This window comes from Stigmatopora argus, chromosome 13, assembly GCF_051989625.1.
Source record: "Stigmatopora argus isolate UIUO_Sarg chromosome 13, RoL_Sarg_1.0, whole genome shotgun sequence".
NCBI classification, from domain to species: domain Eukaryota; kingdom Metazoa; phylum Chordata; class Actinopteri; order Syngnathiformes; family Syngnathidae; genus Stigmatopora; species Stigmatopora argus.
Window position 1 is genome coordinate 13,584,997 of NC_135399.1, and position 16,233 is coordinate 13,601,229.

Genomic DNA, 16,233 nt, shown 5'->3' on the forward strand with positions numbered 1-16,233 from the left:
ACTAAAATTGAACTATTACAAGGTTCAAATATGATGAACGTTAAATTATAGATTATACTATTGTGAAACAGTCATTTTGTTGCTTTTTTTTTGCTAACATGAACCGGAAGTTTCTGGTTTCTAGGGCATCAACTTTTGGCGACGTAAGCACATTTTTTTGCATAATATTAGGAGATTTAAGTCATATTTGGAGAAAATTCATAAAATTATGCGATTAAAAACATGACATTACTTATTTTTGGATCACGCCAACCGGAGGTTGTTCAGGGTCCCCAGACTTTTGGTGGCATTAGGTCAGTGTGAAAATTGGATTTAGGAATAATTTTGGAGGTTTATGTGATTGTTGCTGAGGAAAATGACTATTATAATGTAGGCAACATAGTTTTAAATTAAACATTATCAGATGGTGGGGTCCCTTGAGATTTTTTTAATGCAAAAAGTGTGCCGCAGATCAAAAAAGGTGGGAAACACTGATTGAACTCATTGGCTGCCATTGAAAGATAAGCATTCACATAATCTAAGTATTTGTATTTTGGTTTTAAAGGCAAGAAGAGATCCCTCTCAAACTCCTGGCCCACAACAGCCTGGTAGGCCGCCTCATTGGGAAGGAAGGCCGCAACTTGAAGAAGATTGAAGAGGAGACCGGGACCAAGATAACCATCTCCTCGTGAGTCACCACTTCTACTCAGATTACAGCTTTCCACAAGATGTTGGATTGTTTTTCTTCTTCTGTATTTTAACACTAAAACAACAATGAAGTCAAATACATTGAAAACAGATCAGAGACTAGTACACTTCCCAGGCATGAATCAAGGGCTCCAGAGATTTAAAATGAAAACGAAGGGATTGCTGTCTTTATTTTCGTATGTTTTTAGTGGTCTTGTGAAAGCATATTTCCATTTCAGTTGGTTATCTTTTTCATTAGTATTTTATATCGTTTCATTGCACCTCCCAAAAAATCTAGTTTTTGTCATTTTGTTCTTTTTCCCTTAACAACAATAAATAACTAAAGACAAACTGCTCACAATATAAAAATGATTAAAATCTGAAATTATAGATCTAAATATTACCATTTTTCATTAGCATTCTATAATTGGATTGGAAAAAAATGATTTGCAGATTTCTACAAACCCCCAAAACCTCACTGCTGCTCATTTTAAAGAGTCATAACTCCTTCCCTGCCATTGACAGTGCCAGACGTCCAATCCAGATCAAGCGGATTGAACGTCTAACACTGTCAATGGCACTGAAACATAATTAACTAATACTGCTGGGTGGCTCAGACTTGATGAACATGTACTCGTAAAATTCATGTTGTTTCCTTATCAGCACAAATGTTTATGCCCGCTTTGAAAGGCCCAAACTTCATTAACTCTTGAACTAGATACACAGGAATCCAATTAAAATCCACCCATCCCCCTTGCGATGAGAAAAAAATATGCTTATTTTCTTTGTCTGCACACTGCTTTGACACATCTGGTTTGTATGTGCGTGTAATCGTCTAGGTTACAAGACTTAACCATTTACAATCCAGAAAGGACCATCACGGTTAAGGGGGACTTGGAAGCGCTTTGTAAAGCCGAGGCGGAGATTATGAAGAAATTGAGGGAAGCCTACGAGAACGACGTCGCTGCTATTAATGTGAGTTGCTGGAAATTATGGACTCTATGACTGACGGCATAAGTTAAAAAAAACAATAATTTTGATAAATTCGACTGGATGAGAGTATAGATAAATAGTTTCTTGATTAAAAAAGATTATTTACTAATTGTTCCTATTTTATATATCTAAAAAAAAAAGAAAATGAAAACTTGAGGAAACTTGTGTTCCTCAATCATTGATTTTATCGCTTTATCGTTTATTGCTTGGTTATGAGGTTTAAAAAAAGAGGATTTTGAGCATTTTTAGTTACAATGTCTCTAAATGATTAGTTGAGTATCAAAATGGTTATTTATTATATTTGATTCATTGTTGATGAGTCGATGAATCCTGTCAGCCCTGTTCTACATCAGCTGCTTGCTGGTAAACCAGAGAGCATTCAACAATTACAGTCATTTGGATTTTTTACAAGGCCTCTGACTCAAGCCCCCTACTACGAGGCTTCCCCATCACTCAGCGTCTTTCCCAGCATCCGGCTGATTCCTAGTGACATCATCAGTTAGCTCTGACCCCTCCGGTCATTGCTAAATTTACTCTTGATGAGCACAAATAAGAAAGTAATAGGAGCTGTCTCTGTGTAATTCAAATAATATTCTTTTTATTTATTTATTTGAAATGGCAATTTAAAACATGAAACAATTAGGTTTTTATCCCTTGATGGTAATCACATTATTTTGTGTAGGCTTCTTGGATTGTCTCCACTGGGCTGTGAGCGCCACCTCCTGCTACTATGATGATGTTACATAAAGCTTTTCTACTCATAAGATAATGCTGTTAACAGATAATTAATTAAATGAGACACTTGGTCAAAAATTATAATTATAATACAATTACAATGGATTGGATTTCTACTCATAGTGAACTAATTTTTCTTTGTCACAGCAGAAGGATCTTCATTTCTTCTATTTTGTTGCCTCTGTTTTTAATTCTAGCAACAGGCCAACCTTATCCCAGGCTTGAACCTGAACGCCTTGGGCATCTTCTCCTCTGGTCTACCAGTGCTGCCCCCAGCTGCCGGACCTCGCGGCTCAGTCCCCCCCGTGCCACAAGCAGGATACAACCCATTTTTAGTGAGTCTCGATCAAGCTCTGAATTAATGCGAGACGTGGTTCACGTTTGTATTTGTACAGCCAAAATGTGACCACTAAATAGAGAAACAGCAGCCATTCTTTGCACTTTGAAGTATTAGTACTTGAGACTTTTGTGGGTCTAAACATGTAGACCAAATTTCATGCTGCCAAGTAAATCTGGCTGCGAGGACAACATTTTTATACCCTTCAAAATATTCACTGGAAATAATTTAAAAATGGATGCGCCAAGCATGGCAAATTTATTCTAGCAATGGGTTTTCAAGACCTATTTGGGAGGAGGACATGTTGCTAAGTAAAACCATCTCTAGGATACTTTTACAGCAGATAGTTCATTTAAAATTTTAAACCAGTACAGGCGGTTGTCTTTTGAAGCCGAATGCCCCAAACATAAAAAGACAGGACCGTATCAATTTAGCCACCGAATCGGAACAAAACAAACATACCACAGGTCTGAAAGCACTCTGGTCTGGAGTTACATCACTAATATTAGTTTTCTCCTATTTTTTTCTGTTATAACGAATTCATATCTGCGTAAGGGTCAAGTAAGTACTGTATTTTCCGCATTATAAGTCAAACATTTTTTCATAGGTTGGCTAATACTCAAGTGCAATTTATGTATGGACCGTTTTTCTCTCTTTTTTAGGTTATAGTTATCTAAAAAGAAAACTTAAGCTAACAGATGCCCTTTTTATTTTAAAGCATCGTTGTTTTTATTTTCTGATAAAAAATTTAAAAAAATGCTCCCCCAAAAGTGCAACTTATACTCAAGTGTGACTTGTATATCTTGTTTTCTTCTTCATTGAGCATTACGTATTTGGCTGGTAAGACATACTCAGGTTGGACAAAAAATACGGTAATTTAATTTTGTAATTTAGTTTTATTGTTCACTTTAGTCACGCTTGGCCACTGAATGACTTTAAATCCCTCTATATACTTAAAAAAAATTCTCCATCGACCTCAACATTACGGTACAAATTTGAACCCCCCATTTGGATACGCTCCCGAGATGAGTCAGTTTGCGTGTGACACGAAGTCCACACTCATCGTTGGCATGCCGAGCGAAACAGTGTGAGACCGCGCTGGCCGGAACGTGAGAGCGTGACTTCATGCGTCGAAAAATCCCCCTTCAGTCGGAGCTTGTGTGAGTGTGTCTGGGAATGTGTGCGCACATGCACCGCCCTGATCTGCCTGCTTGTCACTTCACTTGCAGAGTCACTCTTCACATCTCGGTGGCCTGTACGGGGTTCCTCCAGCGAGTGCCGCCCCCCACCACCACTCAGTATGTCCACCAAAAAGCTGCACCACACAGAAACTAAGCAAATCGGACACAAAAATGTCACTTAAAAACGTGAATTCACGTTGAGGCTAAATAGCAGACAAAGAGCTACATCCAAAAGCGTCGCCGTCGCAGCAGCATCACCACAGCCACCAGAACACCACAAATATGTCTGGATTGAGAGTTCCAGCCCAGAGTTGAGCCGGAGCTCATTAAATCCACTCAATAAACCGCAAGTACACAAATACTGAGTCCAGACTGCAAGAAAAGCTCAACTCTTACCCGAGTCTTGTTTGCGGGGGGGGCGTGTCAAAACATACACCCATGTTTCATCATTCAGACTAGCAATTTTTTAGCTTCTCTAAAAAGACAATCTTAATCATCGAACTTTCGTTCATTCGCCCCTCCCCGTCAGAATGGATTGAACGTTTATGTCCGTCAATGGCACTGAAGCCTGTTTTTAAAAAGTTTTTTTCGGTCCCGTGCCTTTGTGAAAGTGTCTTTGTTTCCGTCGACAGGCTCCAGAACAGGAGGTTGTCTACCTCTTTATTCCAACTCAGTCAGTGGGAGCTCTCATTGGGAAGAAGGGCCAGCACATCAAGCAGCTCGCACACTTTGCCGGAGCATCAATCAAGGTGCGCCACGGAATTGTTAACTGCACAAATTAAGTTCACGGGACCACCACGTTTAAATTTCTTCTTTCCTTTTGGTGGAAAGATTGCACCAGCCGACAGCCCTGACGTGACTGAAAGGATGGTGATCATTACCGGCACGCCAGAGGCTCAATTTAAGGTAAAAATCAAATTCAATCATACATATTAATTGAAAAAAATAATCAGAAACCTATTTGAATTCATTTTAGTTCTTTTTTTTTGCATTACTGCATTATTGTTCATAATTTGTAGCTCTATTCTTTGGTTCATAAATGTGTTTATTTTATAGTATTTTTTTCATCTTAAATGAATTATTTTGAACTAAACTACTCATTAAATGACTTCTACTCTACTACTACCATTTTAAATGACTTCAATTTTAAATATTTTTATTCATAAATGTATACTATTTTCTATCTTGTACTGATATTAGCCAACTATGTCTGGTAGCCACAATGATCCAACAAAATAATTATTAACCATGAGCAGAATGCATCCATAAAATGCATTTATAAAACGCATTGTCAATTTGGGGGAAGAATATAGGATTTTATCTGTCATGAAATGACTACTCTCTTCTAACGTCATTATTTTCCACGTATTTTAGGCCCAGGGTCGAATATTTGGGAAACTGAAAGAGGAGAATTTCTTCTCTGGGAAGGAAGAAGTCAAACTGGAGACACACATCAAGGTTCCTTCCACTGCCGCCGGAAGGGTCATCGGGAAAGGTGGCAAGACGGTGAGTTCCCACGATCCTTTTCATCCATCTATCAGTTTTCTGGAGTTTTCTATGGCGTCTTGACCTTTAAAATTTCAGGTGAATGAGCTCCAGAACCTTACCAGCGCTGAGGTCATCGTACCGCGGGACCAAACTCCAGATGAGAAAGACGAGGTTTTTGTGAAGATCAGTGGACACTTCTTTGCCAGTCAGGTACAGTTAGCATATATTTGGCTGCCATTGATGGCAATAGATGTTCATTTGAACTGGGAGTGGCTGGCAATAATATGAAAAATATAGATTTTTTTTATGCTTTTGACCACAATGGATGAGGACTAACTGACTAGTCAACAACTAATCCATTAAATGAATTGACAATAATGTCTGAATTCTATAGTCTTCATGCTTTCATTGATGAGCACATTAATAATATTTAAAATTAAATGCAGGGATAAACATTTTATTTTTCTGGGCCACACAAAAAGATGTGGCCATGGAATGTATTGTTTATATAAAACATGACAAGCCTTATGAGCGCAACCATTTTGTGATGTGATTTCTACCCACACATGTACACATTGATAGGCTCACTCATGCCCATGTGATGATGAGTATTAATGACATCACAAGGAAATGCGTGCAATCTGGGATACTCGCATTTGATTGGCTGAAATAGTCCAAGCATGAATTCATGGCTGCCACCACCTAACATGCCACGTCCCCTGGTACTACTGTCTTTTCTTTCTATTTCAGAGAAATATACATTTTTGTTATGCCTTCCTTTAACAGACCGCACAGAGGAAAATCCGGGAGATCATTCAACAGGTCAAACAGCAGGAACACAAACACCAGCGAGGCGCCGCCAGTTCACCCCAACACTCCAAGTGACCCGCGGGCGCCGTCCGAAGAATGTAGCCCTCCCCAAAACGGACAGAGACCTCTAGTCAGACAGCGTCCGCGGCCCGAGAGGGAAGGCGCGGGGCCAACCGGCGGCAGCAGCGGGATCAAAAAAAAAAAGTAACCAAAGAACTTCATCGAGGAGGGGAAAGCGAGCGAGCGAGAGCCAAAGGCGGCCAGCCACGACGCTGCGCACCGCCAGCGCCGCAACAACACTCGCGGCGGGATACTGATACGGCAAGAACAACAAAAGGCGGACGAGCGTCGTCTTCTCAAGGTAAAACAGGAACTAGTGCATCACTCTGCCAATTTGTTCTCTTTAGTTGGATTAACATAATCTAGGCCTGACAGGGATTAAGCGACTGATTAACGACACAATTAAAACGAGATGGAGATGAACTATCCCTAGCAGTATTAACACAGGGTAGACGACTTTATTGACATTTACAGGAGAAACCACATCGAGCAGTTCCCCGACTTTGGAGAAAAAAAAATCAAAAAGTAAGCCCCATTTTGAAATATGGTTTAGTTTTGTTTTGTTTTGTAATAAGCCTCTGTGTGTGTGTGTGTGCGTGTGTGTGCGTGTGTGTGCGCGTGTGTGTGCCAATGCTTCTTATCAATTTCTTCCCCCTTCTCATCACTCTCTCGTTAGAATATACGTTATTTTAAGAGGATAATGAAAATTTGAACGTGTGAAATTCATTCTTTTTCTCTAATCTGAATATGTGAACAGGCACAGCAAAATGAGTCACCATAATCTAATGTAATTTTCAAAAATGATATTTTGGCAGGATCAAAAAGAGAATGAGCCGTATGCAAATTTCTTAACTACACACATGCAAGTGAGGTCTGACAACCACTAGTTGAGTCCACTGAAATACATTTGAAGCACCATCCAAATTATAACTTGAAATCATTCAAACTGTCAATCAATCTTAATCATTTTGTTGATTGGCTTTGAGAATCTGCAGAAAATTCTATGTTTAATAATTATAATAATGAAGCCGGTATATATAAACGTTGTGATTTTTAGCTCATTATTATAGAACTTTGTATCATTAAAACACCTTTTTTTGTGGATTCAAAGTTCCATTAACTTAAAATATTGTTTAATTTTTTTATATTTCCCAATCTGTTCAATATTTGACTCATTTTGCTATGCAAGGTCACATATGATCATTTCAATGAATTAGAACCTGGTTTCAGAAATAATTTTTAGTAGTTCAATTCAAAAAGGGAAATTAAAAATTAAAAGCCATTTCACATGAATTTTAAAGTTTTGATGGAAAATAATTTTCATGTTATGTTTTGGTACTCGTTTTGCTGGTACAGGAACCAGCAAATCCTAGATTTATTTTTAGATTAAGTTCATATATTTATAAGGTTAAAGTTAACTTTAGTAGGGTATTGCAAAATTCACAAAAAACAAGAATGTTCAATTTACTCCGAAAATTAAATATTACCCACAAACTAGATAATTCAAATTAATTTGACGTGTCTACTTCAAATCATAAGTTAACATGACTAATAATAAGTTTTCCTATTTTTACATTTTATAATTTTTATAGAGTTGTCTAAAATATTGTTATTTCTCCAACATACTGCTAACATGTCAAAACTTCCCTTCTTGAATTGAACTACTAAAATAAATCCACCTTCCAGCCATCTTAAGATGCATCTGTATTGCCCAATAGTTGAAAAATGACTACTTCCACGGTCCTAATGATATTATATTAAAAACCAGGGGGGGAAAGGACTAAAATACTGTTAGGCAAACCTTTTCGTATTACGTCACTTTCTCTACCCGTCTTTGCTAATGCTTTTTCTCCACTGCCTTTGAGGGCAATAGACATCCAATCCAAATAGATTGGACGTCGATGTCCGTCAATAAGTTTAGCGGAGGTAGTAAAGTGATGTTTACCTCTCAGAAAAGCGTCTACGTAAATGAATGTGCACACGCTCGGCCTTAAGGGGGTGTCGTGTGAGGATGGCTGTTTTTTTTTGTTTGTTTGTTAGTTTTTTTGCTTGGAGGCAAAATGTGAAGGCGCGAACCCTCTCTCAGGGTCCGGGGGAGCTTTGTAAAAAGGCGTGACAGCTGTGAATGTATCAAACGCAGCCTTTAAAATGATATTTTACCGAATTTTAATACTCAACAAAGCAACCCTGGCCTTGTTCAGCAGTGATTGTCACCTTAAGAGTTTTATGCGGGTGCCCCGAAAGCCTTATTTTATCACTCGTCACCGCTAAGGTCATTGCCACACCTTCCTCCGCGTGCGTCTATATGTGTTGTGTAAATCTCTATATAGATATATAGATATATATATATAAAAAGAGAGAGTAATATTTATGAATCTATTTTTTTCCTATTTTGTGATGAGACCTATTGATATGAAACAAAAACACAAAAAGTCCTCTTTTTTTTTCCTTTTTTTTTTATTTGCCCTATGGGACACTGCCATAACGTTTTGAAGGGAAGTGTTTATTTTTCGTGAAAATGAATAAAAAGAGAACAAGGTGAAAAAAATGGGAGAACTTTAACAATGAACCAACGCCGGATGTAAACAGTGCGCGTATGTCAGTATTGTGATCTACCTCAGGCTTCAGGGTACCTCAGTCCAATCTTTCATTGGCCCTCAACGCACCCCGCCCTCTTTTTTCCAGTTTTTTTTATGCCTTGTTAATCGATCATTTTGATCCCTTTTAAAGAATTGAACTAAATGAGCCGTCTCTTGGAAAGAGGAAGTTTTGCCGTTGCTGATAGATTTGTGGAATGGGGGTCTTTAATGACGATGGGGAGGAAAACAAGAAACAACTGTAAATCTGACGACAGAAACTAACCGACTGTACCTCCGAAAAATCAAAGGAAGTTGGGGATGTTTGCGGGGGGTTTGTTGAATTCTGCTTCTTGTACCTTTTAAGAAACCCTTACCTTTTTACCAAGACATTTCGACCCTTCAAACCAAAATGAATTGGACGTAAATTACCATCATTACGCCTGGTAATTCGAAAAAAACTAAAATTTTGCAGTCAAAAACGGGTCAGAAAAATGCATTTCTAGAAATACTCAAATGTCAAAACAAAGAAGTTTGGACGCTAGACCTTTCGTGTTTCCAAATCCGAAATGAGTGCGAACTAATGTTTGAGTTTAAATGAATTAAACAGGCTTTCCAAGGGTAAAAGAAGTATGACCACACCCTATCTTCCAAAAACATCCTATTTGATTTTTTTTTTCCTCTAACTGTAACTCCTGGGGGGACGACCTGTGAAAAAAAGAAATTGTTTAACACACCAGCTAATTATGTTGGTGCTTTTTATTTTATTATTTTTTTAAAGACAAAAAGACACACAGAGCTGCAAAAATACACTGACTTTTTAAATACGGTGTACAAAAAAATGTGTAGAATGTAGAACTTTTAGCTGGTGACACTAGTGGATGTGAGACTATCGTGTACGATAACGATAACGTCTCACGCTAACGCATATCCTGTTTTCTGTTTCGCCGTTTTGCCCTTACCTCTTCTTTTATTTTTGACTTTTTTGCCGTGTACATTTTGAGGATTACCTCAACGATTCAAAGACTGATTTTTTTTAGTTTCTCGCGATCAGTCCCGCTGAACACACGCAGTAACAGTAAACATCACATAACGCTTGAGGCAATTGTATCTGTCCATGGCCTGCGTCACTAGTCATTTTTGTGCTTGAAAATCATTGGCCTTCACTGGTAATGGGGGCGTCACTGGTAGTTCTCCTACTTAAAAATGGTTGGCTAACTAGCTTTGCCGTATCCCAGAAGTCTTTTCGCGATGTTGCCATACCTTGGAAAAATCGTCTTAAACAATTTTTTTGTCTCGAGATAGCGATTCCAACACACCACACCAACACTGTACCGATACTATTCATCCATTCATTCATTTTCTGAACCACTTATCCTTACATGGGTCATGGGGGTGCTGGAGCCTATCCCACCTGAAGGGTTGTAGGCGGGTGACACCCTTAATCGGTGACCAGCTGATCGTAAGGAGATGGACAACCATTCATGTTTACACTCAGACCTAGGGACAATTTAGAGTGTCCAACCAACCCTCTGTGCATGTTTTTGGAATGTGGGAGGAAACCGGAGTACCTGGAGAAAACCCACAAAGGCCCGGGGAGAACATCCACACAGGAGGACCGACCTGGATTCGAACCCGGGACTCCAGAACTGTAACCAATACCATGTTTTTTGTATTTTTTTTAATACTAAATTACTGCATCCTCACTTGAATGTAATAATTGCCATTGAGCTCTTTCATTTGTCATCTATTTTAGTTTTTTTACGACCATAAAATACACCAAAGGCTAGATCGTCCCATTGGTGGATATAAATAGGGTCAGCTATCAACTGAGTGCCAGTGATGCCCCCGTCTCGCAGGCCAGAGACAGACCCTTCTCATCTGAGGTTGCCCCTGCCTCCAATCTCGCGATTTTAGCCGGCAACCTGGGTACTTGAACCCCAGTGTGCTTTGCTAGCCTACCGTTTTTTGACTTTGCAGAGGACGGTACGACCTGTCTTTCTGCCTTCTCTCTTCGGGGCTCTTTTAAGCGCAGCGTTCCCTCTCCAAGGTTGGACGCTCTGTTTTCTAAGTTTTTGGGGGTGTTGCTAGACTTTTAATACTCAGAAACTGAAAAACACACTTAACACGCATCACTGAGGATGTATTATTAGCGAATTTAGTCATATCACCACCGTGGTTGGATAGATGTCGTCATTTTGTTTCTTTTTTTAGGTTTATTTCGTCTTCTGTCGATCCGGTTTTTTCGTCACCGACACTGTGTAGATGATTCTTAGCTTCAGAGTTGCATTACAGTTAGGCTGCTGTTGACGTTCCGAGTCCAAAACGGCATCGGTGGGTTGACAAGAGGTTTAGGGCCTGTCAGAATAGAACATAAGGACATTGGACAAGGACAACTGCAGCGGTGTTTTGTTCAATGACACCTCATATAGCACTAAACTTTGACTAGTGGTTTTACACATCTCGCCATTTGGGAGATTCCTCTTGTGTGTATGTGTGTGTGTGTGTGTGCGTGTTCAACAAGTGAAACCCCTCCGATGTCTTTGAAACATGTCAAAAGGTCACGGATGATTCCGAGCGTTCTGTTGTTTGACTTGTGAGTGAACTGTATTGCTGAGCAAATCTGGATCTGAGCAATAAACACCATTTGAAAGATGTTCCTATTTTGTTTTTCAGTGTATCGCCATCAATGGCAGACAGCAGTATTTCTGCCACAGAACTTTCACAGCTCAGTCGGTGGTCAGGAAGCCCAATAGCGCATTACATTGTCTTAGCAACTAAAACAATAAGTACAAATGTTGGCCTTCTCACGGCAAGTGTTGCAGACTTGCGATAACTACATGTTACTCACCTAATAATCTATTTATATTTTCTTATTCACCATTTTTCTATAGGTCGACAGATTATTTTTAAGTGGGACTTTTTGTGGTAGGCCATTTCTAACAATACTTAAATGCACAGACTTGAAATACAGTTTTAACATAATAAGAAATCATAATATAGTAATATTCAATACCTAGTAGTATATCCAAATGTTTTATGTTTTTAAGGTGTAAAAATAATCCCACCATGATAGCCATATTTACTTTAAACCAAGTACAAAATATATACAAATTACAAATGCTTAAAATATTTTTTGATGTTAAACATACCTCTAAATTATGTTGTTGCTTTTTCACGTTAAGAAATGTTAAAATACATTTTTAAAGTCATTTTTTTCCTCCAGATTCAGATCCTAGATGACTTTGATTCACAAAAAAAATTGGAGTAAGATGAGTGACCACACAACACAAACCCATGGTGCATAAATAAAATAAACATTTAATAGAAATGTTCAAATCATGACTTCAGTAAACACACAGTGATGACTACATGAAATTACGACTTCTTCCAAAGGGCCACCACAAGGCATTCTGGGAATGACAGCGAGTGAAAACACTTTCTCAACCTGTGCAGTGAGTGATGCATTCAAAACAGCTCTTAAAATTTGGCTTTCAAAATGTCATAGAAGGTTTTCTGCCATTTTGGTGAGAAATACTGCACATTTACCAAAAAAGTAAGAAAAACATACAGCATTTTGTATAGGTAATAAAAAGTTATTTCCTCTGAAGCAGGCAAGGGTCAATACTGATGTGAGGTAGACTTTTAGAACGCTACCTCTGTTTATGTTCACTATACATACAGTACATATACCGCATTTTCCAGACTATAAATCACACCTTTTTTTTTCATAATTTGGCTAGGCCTGCGACTTATATACAAATTCTTTTTTTCACTCTGACCCAACAGCTTATGCTGTTTTAGTTTTAAAGCTATAGTTATCCAAAAAAACTTAACATGTTACAATCACAGGTGCCTATTTTGTCCTTTGTCTTTTATGCATGTTTTTCCCTTTCATTGTGCATTCTTTTGCGAGTGCGACTTATAGTTAAAAAAATAGGGTAATTTTACCATCAGGTGTTTCTAATAGTCCACACAGGGAGTTATTGGACCTTTTTATCGGAGGTGAAGCCATTATGCTGGTGCGTCCCAGTCACTTTGAGACGCCGCTGGCTGTAGCGGCGGACAAGCACACCGGGCAGTAAGGCCGTGGCCGCGATGGCCAAAAGCTGGGCGAGATGCTGCCACGAGAACAGGTGATCCAGGGTCGACACCTCCGCCAGCATGACGCCCGTCTGGACGCAGATGAAGTTGTAGGGCAGCAAACCTGCAGCGCAATTCAACAACGCAGCACTCAGACTATGGTATGTTTTATATATTCATCATTCGTTTTCCTTTTGACAAATACTTTGTTGCCTTTTTAACTTATTCACTGCTGGTCCATGTGTACAGTTTTTAAATTATTCACTGTTGGTCCACGTATACAGTATATATGAGTAAGCAGTAGTGACATTTATATTTAAAAAAAACTGAACTAAAATTAAAAATTTAAAAACTGCATATACATGGGTATTTTAATTGGTATACCAAATACATAATCAAGTTCACCTTTAATTGAATGCACACAATACACAAATGGTTCATTTTGATTTTTATTCAGTGTTTTTTGTTTTAATTAATTTGATTTAATTTAAAAGAAAGTTGAAATCTTTCCATCAATTTAGGTAAAAGTGAAAGTTGTCCAATTTTGAGGAGTCTTGGTTTAATTAATATAAAATATAAAAAATAAAAGTTGACCTGTAATATTTGTGATAATTTAGAGTACATTTTAATAAAAATTGTTAATGAGGGCAATTTTACAATAAATTGTTATTAATTTGACGATATGCAAAATACTGTTTCACGTCCTCTGATCACCTGCCTTACTTACCGATGAAGACGGAGCCGAAGAAGAAGGAAACGGGAATGTTGACGACTGGCGCCGACATATTGAGGAACCAGTTAGGCGTCATAGGGAAGAACCTCAAGAATAGAAGGAAGAAGAACAGACAGTCCTTGTTGTCCTCCACCTGGAATAGGAAGGATGCATTAACTCAAAAAACTTTTGCATCTCTTGCATCTTCCATTCATTCACCTTCCTCTGGAGCATGGCCACCTTGTCGGGGAAGAGGTTGACCACATAGCGTTTCCCAAAGGCTTGTGATAGAAGGTAGCAAGCGGTGGAGCCCACCGTGGTAAGCACACAAGCCAGCACCAGCCCCGGGCCAAGGCCAAATATGGCACCCGCTAAGATGTTCTTAAACAACAAAAAGGCTCGCCCTTAGTCACCGTCATTGAAACACATGTTTCCTTTCAGGTTTTACCAGGAAGGAGGATCCGGGGATGGCGAAGGACTGTTTGTAGAGGTAAGCGCTGCAGAACAGCAACAGCACGTAGGCTGTGTGCTCCGTTTTGTAAAATTGAAGAAGCTCGGAAAGCTCTCGCAGATCCTCCAAGTTGGACGGAAACTTTAACCTGAGTAGACAGTGCAAGAAGGCACCATAAACCTCTAATTATGGAGGAAAACATTGTTAATTATAAAACAATTCATGAGCACAGCCACTTTGTGATGTCAGTTATACCCACCAAAATGCAGTAATATCACAGTCACATATGTTAATGGATATTAATAACAATGTGAAATTGGGGATGCTCACATTTGATTGCTTACTACAGTACTGCAATTGACAGATGTTAGTTACTTCATCGAAAATACTGGCTTTATTTGTTTATTTATTTTTGTTCCACTATTACGCAACCGAAAAATGTAATTCAATGTTTTTGTTTCCAATTTATAAATTAAATGACTGAAAAACTATTTAAAAAAAACTGGGAAATACAGTTATCATAACAAATTATAATTATTATTTTTCAAATATAACATTTTTTTTGTCAGAGGCTAATTACCCAAGTACCATATATTTTTGATTAGAAATTAGATTACTAGTGATAACACTAGTCTGCCGACAATATTATCAAGTGGACAAAACTTGACCTTCCCTTTAAATGTATTGAAACATTCCAACCTGCTGCGATTGTCATCGCTGTTCTCGGCGAACATTTCGAGCCCCTCGGAGGTTGCATGCGGGGTCACAATAGGTTTCGGGGGTCCGGGAGGCAAGAACAGAGAAAGTGAATAAAGATAGACGGTGGCAGCGACGACCACGAAGGCAAGTCCGACTAGTGAGCGCATATTCGGACTGCACGGTCCGTACTCACAGATCGCGTTACCGTTGTATATTTTGGCAAGCTAAAATATCCGGGTCACGTGTCTGATGGGCTGTTATGTCACATGCATTGCAGCCACATCGAAGCAATTGAATCTGTCCTAAATGTGGTGAGGTTTTGTGTGGCTTTTCAATAACTTTGTACTAGTTGGACAAAGGGAAAGTTGAGTGAACAACTATAAACAACTGGATGACATTGACAGACAGGCGAGATGCTTAATTTGTGCTGTGAGCCAACCGAGGTGGCCACTATTGCTTGTAAGCCATCTTGTGTCAGTGTCATTCGATAAACAGTCAATGGATTGTAGTATGGCTTAAAATCGCTGTAAATTGCTCAATTTTCAACTGATTTTCTTTCCTGCGCCCCCATATAATTATATACACATTTTAGCATCCACCTAGAATCATAGATATAGCTTAAAAAATGAAAAGTTGATGCATTTTAGTAGATAGCCGTGTGTGTGTTTGTTGTGTTAAGAATCAAGTATGGATGGAAATGACATAATTGAATTCATTGAATTGTTTACGTGTTTCAAACGTAGAATTCATCACAAATGAGAGTTTCTCATGTTGACCACAAGAGGGCAGCATAAACAGTTCAATACATTATTGACACTAAAATGACAACAATTACTTTATATACTTGTATGCAATAATTTAGTATGAAATATTAATGAAAATAAATAACACCAAGATATTTTAATATACTTGGCTTTTATGGGTTCATTTTAATTTTATTTGTTTTTTGTTATTTGTGTGACCTCTACCAAGATGTTCAATTATGCGTTCATTTGACTATTATTTACTGTATGTGAACAAACTGTGTCATGGTTTCCAAGTGGTGCCTCTTTAATGTATTTTTTTTATTTTATGTCTAAAGCTATACTTAACCCGCCCCTTGTGAGGTGATGTAATGTAATGCATTGATCCGGCTTTTTACTTTCCGTAAATGGGATGTTTGGCAGTCGGCTCGTTCTTAGCTGACATCCGTGATGCAGAAGGATGAGACAGCAAAAACAGGCTGAACTTGGAGAAGTCTTGCACTTGAGATCCGAGACAATGGGGGATACTGGAGGCTCCCAGCTCATTCAAAATCTGACTTTGAGCGCCAGCACAGCCCTAAAGGTGGTTTCTCTAACGCCCACTTTCCATCATGTTACCTGGATCCGGCAGAACATCTGCAAGAAAGAATGTTGTTACTTTGAAAAAAGCGGCAGGTAGGGGGGGCTTTTTGATTGCGA

At 38.6% G+C, this 16,233-nt stretch overlaps 2 protein-coding genes across 5 annotated transcripts in view; one reads left to right on the forward strand and one right to left on the reverse strand.

Annotated features, from left to right (window-relative positions):
- Positions 1-11,503, forward strand: part of igf2bp2a (insulin-like growth factor 2 mRNA binding protein 2a) — a 32,672-nt gene extending 21,169 nt beyond the window's left edge. For 3 of the 4 annotated variants that reach the window (XM_077617360.1, XM_077617363.1, XM_077617362.1), the window contains 9 exons: positions 545-667; positions 1,506-1,641; positions 2,592-2,729; positions 3,961-4,029; positions 4,545-4,661; positions 4,744-4,818; positions 5,287-5,418; positions 5,497-5,610; positions 6,187-11,503. In XM_077617360.1, coding sequence (XP_077473486.1) covers positions 545-667; positions 1,506-1,641; positions 2,592-2,729; positions 3,961-4,029; positions 4,545-4,661; positions 4,744-4,818; positions 5,287-5,418; positions 5,497-5,610; positions 6,187-6,285 — 1,003 coding nt within the window. In that variant the 3' untranslated portion in view covers positions 6,286-11,503. The remainder of the gene's footprint in view (positions 1-544; positions 668-1,505; positions 1,642-2,591; positions 2,730-3,960; positions 4,030-4,544; positions 4,662-4,743; positions 4,819-5,286; positions 5,419-5,496; positions 5,611-6,186) is intronic. The other variant, XM_077617361.1, reaches the window with a different exon arrangement.
- A 644-nt stretch (positions 11,504-12,147) lies between these two features.
- tmem41aa (transmembrane protein 41aa) lies at positions 12,148-15,173 on the reverse strand. Its single transcript, XM_077617087.1, has 5 exons — positions 14,792-15,173; positions 14,090-14,240; positions 13,861-14,022; positions 13,657-13,795; positions 12,148-13,053 (listed from the first exon to the last, which is right to left on the reverse strand). The coding sequence occupies exons 1-5, from the start codon at positions 14,956-14,958 to the stop codon at positions 12,830-12,832; spliced, it is 843 nt and encodes a 280-aa protein (XP_077473213.1). The 5' UTR covers positions 14,959-15,173; the 3' UTR covers positions 12,148-12,829.
- Between the last annotated feature and the right edge of the window lie 1,060 nt (positions 15,174-16,233).